This window comes from Gigantopelta aegis, unplaced genomic scaffold (genome assembly GCF_016097555.1).
Source record: "Gigantopelta aegis isolate Gae_Host unplaced genomic scaffold, Gae_host_genome ctg7216_pilon_pilon, whole genome shotgun sequence".
Lineage (NCBI taxonomy): Eukaryota > Metazoa > Mollusca > Gastropoda > Neomphalida > Peltospiridae > Gigantopelta > Gigantopelta aegis.
This window is the reverse complement of record NW_024535649.1, coordinates 5,012-12,232: the sequence shown is the minus strand read 5'-3', so window position 1 is coordinate 12,232 and position 7,221 is coordinate 5,012. Positions and strand designations below refer to the sequence as shown.

The window sequence follows — 7,221 nt, the reverse complement described above, 5'->3', positions numbered from 1 at the left end:
TTATTTAGATTAAATACTAAAATTTATTATAATCAGATAAAATTGGAGCTAGGACCTGCCTAAGTGAGACCTAGACCAAATTTTGCTGCCGAAAGTGGACCCATCCTCTAGGAAACAAATTTGCAGTATAGGTCCAAATTAGGCAGCAAAATTTGGTCCTAGGTCCAAATTTAACTTGCATAAATTGGACCTAGGTCCAAAATTTGGCATGCAAAAAATTGGACCTAGATCCAATTTTAACTAGGAACAAATTTGCCATGACAATAACCAAAAAATTAATAATTATTATTAAAGGTACTAAACTTAACACACCCTTTCTCCAATATTTGTTACTATACTTAAAATTACTCCAATACTAACCAATGTACTTTGAGAGATTTAAGCAAACGATCTTTTTTTAGCAATGTGAGAATAGAGAGAGCTTGTCTACGAGCTTTGACTTCCAGGATCATCAGAAATGAAGGTGCATTAAACTTCTTCATTCAAATGATCAACATCACTTCAAACTCGGTGTATTCATTCATAAACTGGACAATAAATAAGACGAATGGAGATATTTACAATCAGACATAATTACCAGTGGTCTCCCTCTTCATCATTGCCTTCTGTTGTGCCATTAATTTCTTAAGAATTTGGCAAAGGCTCCATTTTGATCAATCAATTCAGATAGGAACCAGCCTCAAGTAACAGGTCCATCATCCTTACTATGATCTTATCACATTGTGGTAGAAATCCACACCATGAGTCACTAAGAACACGTACCTAACACATTTAGTCTATAACAATATTAACAATACAGTTAACAAAACTTTCCTTTCAACATTCCTTCTGGTCCAATACTTTGTCAAAAATGTGTTTACAACCATGAGAGTCTACTGCAGATAAAGGACAATCAAGGAGATAAATGTCAGCCTCTTGATAGACAGCTCTAGCAAGACTGACACGTGTTCTTTGACCTCCACTAAGATTGATACCCTAAATAAAAATAATGACAAATGTAGAGATAGACAGATTACTAACTTTCTCTCCTATCTCAGTCATATCTCCTCCCGTAAAATCTCGAGATTCTCGTTCCAGAGCACAAGAATGTGAAGTGTCCCGACCATACAATGTACAACGCAAGTCTTTCCCGAACAGAACATATCTTTGACAGTGGCATTCTGAATCCAGCTTGTTGAGGGTACATACAGCCACATTACCCTAATATACAACATGAATCATGTATATAAATACATATACTAGTCTGGATCCCCACCCCTTCACTAAATGAAGGGGTGGAGTACCCAGACTAGCATGGCATAGAGACTTACCCTCAATACTACATGACCATTGAGTTTATCCATTTCTCTTAACAGAGCTGATATTAAAGATGACTTGCCCGCACCAACATGTCCAAACTATAGCTACCAATTCTCCAGGTTTAACAGTCAGATTAATGCTAAATAGAACAAAGTACATTAGAAGATAAACAATAAATGTTTACTTAGAAAGAGTGGGTTTCAACAGTATCCCATGTAAACCGATCATTCATCATTGATATGGCCTCCTCGCCATCTAGCACACACGACATCATTTTACTAAATTTAGTAATACTACATACCAACAGCTGCTTGTTCTCTATGGTTAGTATTGTCTGGATCCAGTTCCTCTCCTTTTAAGAATTTACTAAGACGTTTAACAGAGACACTGGTCTATGTAATCAGATCATATTAGATTGTATGATATATATTTAAAACTCTTACTTGGACCAGGTTTGAGATAAGCATTGGTAACATTGAAGATGGGAAACGAATAAATATGAACAGAGAAAGTGCAACAAAAGCTTTGTCAGCTGTTAGTCTGTCATCGGATTAGGACTGTTACGATGAACAAGAGCATATGTAGCAATGTAGCTAATGCAACTTGAGAGAGAGAGAGAGAGAGAGAGAGAGTAATTATTTCAAGTATATAGTTACCAAGAATGGAGCACAGGTCCATGTAAATGCAGAACCAGCATTTAGATAAGCAGAGGCTTTCAATACATTAAGTTCTGCTTTTCTAAGCCCATAATCAGCCGTTAAGGGGAATTCCCCAAGCATAGAGCTTGATAACCTGACAAAGGCATAATAAACCAAACCACAATATGTACAAGTATATTAACCTTCATTCCATTGAGTACTTCATTTACAATCTTAATTCGTGCATCTTTTTTGATCATTTGTTTCACTTGAAACGTCTGCTGATGGTAGCAAAACAGCATTAATAGAATAAGCAACAACATGACTGCAAGCCAGCAAAAATGGAAGGACCCATTGACATGTACAGGAAAAACAGAGCCAGTAAAATCTGTAAAGGTGCTGACCAAATCATATGTAATATGGTCATTAAGTCCATGAACCGTTGAGCATCAACTGACATAAGATTAACAATCTCACCAAACAGTACTGGTATGACGAGCTCTATTACTTAATGACAGAGCCTGTGTGTGTGTGGAGGGAGGAGGAGAGAAATGTTATTAACTCTCCATAAATCCCATTTTTACTTTTCTATAGACAGCTGCTATAATTCCAGTACGCATTCTCATGCCAACTTTAAAACAACGATGAAAGTATTGATGTAAAATTATGGACTGTAGGACAGCAGCTAGAAACATGAGGATAGCATACACATAGCCCTCCATGCTGGTTCATTATCATTGTGAACATACCCTATCATAAGTCTATAGAACTAAACCAAACTTCAATCTATCATAATGACTATTACTTCAAAAATTGAGGACTAGCAAAAGCAAGAAGATCATTTCCAAGCTTGAAAATGCTCCAACAAAGAAAGAAAATCCATAAGCTTTAGTCAATGAAAGTACAAGTGATGGTCCTCTATTGTTTCTTCTTATTTCCACATTAGCAGTTCTAGCAGGTTGATGTACAAATGTCAGACTGAGAGAGAGAGAGAGAGAGATATTTCATAATTCATTCAGACATTTTACACATACCCAGCTTTTCTAAGTTCACTATTCCATTCTCTTTGAAACGTTGGAAGCAACTATTCGTGACTTTTCTTCATAATTGAGGTCACAAAGGTCATCATAGGTCAATGCTTTACGAAACCCTCTCCATATCAAAACTACACATAAGTAATAGAGAGATATTATACATAGTACATTACTTACCTGTTCAACCACCACCAAGTAATTTGAGAAAAGAAAGGTGCTGACTCTTCAGGAACATGGCTCTCTCTACAATACAAAAAAACACAGTTGTAAGGTAAGTTTACAATGACATCATACTGACATCATTCTCTCTGAAGTAATCATAAGGTGACTTTCGGTCTGGGATTAACGACAGCAACATTTGAAGAATAAACAATATATATTCAACAAAAAAGTAGAAAAATAAAACTTGTCAGTGATACTGTGCTGAACGAAGATACATATCATGTTAAATTTTCTAGAGGACAACCTTACAGCGTCTTCATCAATAAGTATATAGGTTTTTACTTAAATGAACCCAGATATAACTAAACTTATCCAGAGCATAATGATAGACCTGATGAACGAACACCTCTCTTCTCTCTCAAAAAAAGTCATAACAGCAATACTGTCATACCTGCAAATTATAAATGTAATGTCATAATGTTACAGATTAAATAGGGGCATTCTCTATACCATAGTGAGGCCAAGGACAACGGGTGAAAGAAACAAGTATTCTGAGACAGTTTCGTGTTTAGTCATAACAATTGAGTAGATAATATCACAAATAAACTGGCGTCAAAATAGCACCAACAATACCTATAAACAAAATAGAGATTCCCTTGTAAAATTATTTTGTACCGATCATAGCAAGAAATCCTGAAGTGTTAAGACTACAATGTGTAGTATTAACACTTCTGGAAATATGCCAATGGAATATTTGATCACAATAGTTTGTAGTAAAGTATATTATAATTTGACAGAGCACATTATCAATACAGTATATTGACTACAGTACAATAATAATACAGTATATTGGACTATAGTACAATAATAATACAGTATATTGACTATAGTACAATAATAATACAGTATATTGACTATAGTACAATAATAATACCAGTATATTGACGCTCAGTACAATAATAATACAGTATATTGACTACAGTACACAATAATAATACAGATATTGACTACAGTACATTAATAATAGTAGTATAGACTACAGCATACAATAATAATACAGTATATTGACTAAAGTACAATAATAATACAGTATATTGACTATGATATAGTACAATAAGAATACAGTCTATTGACTACAGTCACATAATAATACAGTATAATACAATAATAATACGTATATTGACTATAATAACAATACTAATACAGTATATTGACTATAGTACAATAATAATACAGTATATTGACTACAGTACAATAATAATACAGTATATTGACTAAAGTACAATAATAACAGTATATTGACTACAGTACAATAATAATACAGTATATTGACTACAGTACAATAATAATACAAAGTATATTGGACTACAGTACATTATGAACACATATTGTGCACTACTAATAGGATTACATAGTAAGCTACTAATAGGATTACACTGTCTAGAGGTGCAGGGATGTGGATAATAATTAAATATTATGCTGAATGTATACTGATGAAACACCTATATAATATTATCTATTCAGATATCACTAATGGATTATCTATATAACAATAATTCATCAAATACAACACACTATATTTACCATCAGATCTTATTATGTATTCATTAATCCATTGGATACCATCATATGATACTAATATTAATAATCTATATAAGTTAAGTGCTGTACTTAACAATACATTCCTCAAAATTACTGTGATTGATTTTTTTAAAATAGAACAGTTTCTTTAGACTAGTTTTTATAGTAGTAAGTATAATATTGGACTATGCTTAGTGGTGACTTGTTATCATTAGTTAAAATGTAGTACTACAAAAATGACCATATTCTTTGAAACTTGCCTCCTAAGTCAATGCAAAGCAACTCTCTCTAAAGTAGTATAAAACCACCTCTTCATTTATCTACTGTACTTACATCTTGGATACATTTAACCAAACTAATGGATTAGCTGGGTTTGTTCCATTTAGCACAGAGAAGATTGAAAAACAGACATGATCCAAAAATATGCCCACATATTCCATAAAAGAATGGCAGTGTCTTGAAAAACATAATGTAAAAGTCTATACTGTCATGCCAAAGTATAATCTGAGCTATTTACAGCAGGTGGTAGTTTCGAGTAGCCAATGACTCCTGTTACGTCTCTATATACAAAGCAAACTCAATTGATTATAGACTTTGCAGAGAACAAACTCACCCAAAAAACGTTGTGGATAACAGAAATCATCCAAAATGTTCTAAAATGGTAGACCCAATAGCTACGACAGGAGAATAGCAGCCTCAGAAGGGCTCGATGAAATAAATAATTAAAAGTTTGGAAGAGGGCGTGTCGAAAATGGCACAGAGCAGTCATCAGCTACCATCTTACTATAGTTATGGAACATTGAAGAATGTTCGCTATTTAGTTGATCAACCTCCTCGACCTGATCATGATAATGATGACAGAGTCTTTGTTATTAATAAAGAAGGCAGAGCAACTATATTAGCTGTTTTTGATGGACATGACGGGAAACAAAGCATCTCATTTTGTTGATGATTACATGATACAGATTGTTTAATTCAGATGATTACCTTAAATCAACTTGAACAATTTGATGTACATACAGTGTTAACTAATGTGTTCCTTGATACCGAACAAGCTTTCTTTAAACAACTGCAACCACTTATCGAAGAGAAAGAACTCCTGTCCAAAAAGACAATACCTAAGGTAGGAAACTTTTTTTAGATGTCCACTTGATTTGTTAGTTGTTAGGGACATTGTTCTTATCAAGCACTCATGTCTTATCCAGAGAAGGTCTCGAGACTTCAAGAAATAGAACCAGAGATTGCGGAGGGACACAGCAGTAGTTGCTGTTATTGTCAATGGATTACTCTATGTTGCTAATACTGGTAACTCACGAGGAATTCTAGTTAGAAACACTGGAAATGGTCCAGTAATAAGTCAAGTATGTACAAGAATCTTTGTCATTTTTCATTATGTCACTGGTTGTCTACTGTAGCTATCAACAGATCCTTTACTGTAGACATCCTGATGAATTAAGAAGACTAACTGCTATTGGTTTAGATGCTCTAGAGTACAGAGAGCAGATGACTAGGTAGTCAAGAGAACACACGATGTATTGGTGATTATAGTATTAAACAGGGATATAAAAAGTGGATACATTAAGGTTAGCATAAAACATATATAAATTTATTATGACTTCCTTACAGTCCAGTTCTGTTCCACCTGAGAAGCCACACCCACGTGTAATGGCTCCAATACTATTGATTCATCATTCCAATATCTTCTATTGATGACAGATGGGATATATAAAAGTATCGGAGAGACTTAGCCATCCACCTGATCATCCTCAACGAGCAATACTTTCACTTCTCATATCATACAAACAAATTGAGTCCACCATCTCGAGACATCTTGGAATGTTTGCTACTGTAGTGTTAGACCAGATTAAGAACATTCATGAACAGACCTATATGACAGCGCTAAGTTGGACCCTCGGTCTCTCTAGCCGTACAATGTCGTAAAAGAGATGATATGACACTTAGTAGCGTTACATTTTAGTGACATTCGTTAATTCAATATTCTTTTATAAGTTATTGTGTTTGCTACACAATAAATAGAAGTTGAAATTTTGGTACTTGAAATATTGAGGATAAGATAATTATGGTATACTTTTGAATGTGTTTTGGAAAAGCTGTGCATCTCATGACACAATATTTGCAAATAATGATCACACCCATCTATGCATTATATCCTATAGGTTGTGGCAGATGTCAGTACCTGCAATCACATAGCAGTATAGAGCATATTGTAATCTCCACACTGTCATAGTTTGAACTAGCCTGACTTCGATACAATGTTTATAACAGAAACAAAAGAAGCCATGCAAATGCTCGGAGAAGAACACAGTTTTGTTTGCTGTAGGCCGTGTATGGTATGTAGACAAGACTGTCTCAAACTCAACCCCCATGGAAGCGGGTCGGATTAAGAAGGCAAAATGTCCTACTATGCTTCAACGCTTACCATGTAAGTAACTTTTACAATAGTGACATCAATGAATCAACTCTCTGTCCACTCAGGTAGTATGAGC

At 34.4% G+C, this 7,221-nt stretch overlaps 1 protein-coding gene across 1 annotated transcript; it reads right to left on the bottom strand.

The window, feature by feature from the left end:
- Positions 1-840: 840 nt before the first annotated feature.
- Positions 841-6,544, bottom strand: LOC121366803 (ATP-binding cassette sub-family C member 2-like; the record flags this gene model as incomplete). Its single annotated transcript, XM_041491105.1, is given in 8 exon segments — positions 841-975; positions 1,021-1,142; positions 1,145-1,187; positions 1,189-1,200; positions 1,311-1,394; positions 1,396-1,438; positions 3,149-3,214; positions 6,519-6,544. Coding segments are annotated over 8 exon segments (531 nt in total), but the record flags the coding sequence as incomplete, so codon positions are not given.
- Positions 6,545-7,221: the final 677 nt, after the last annotated feature.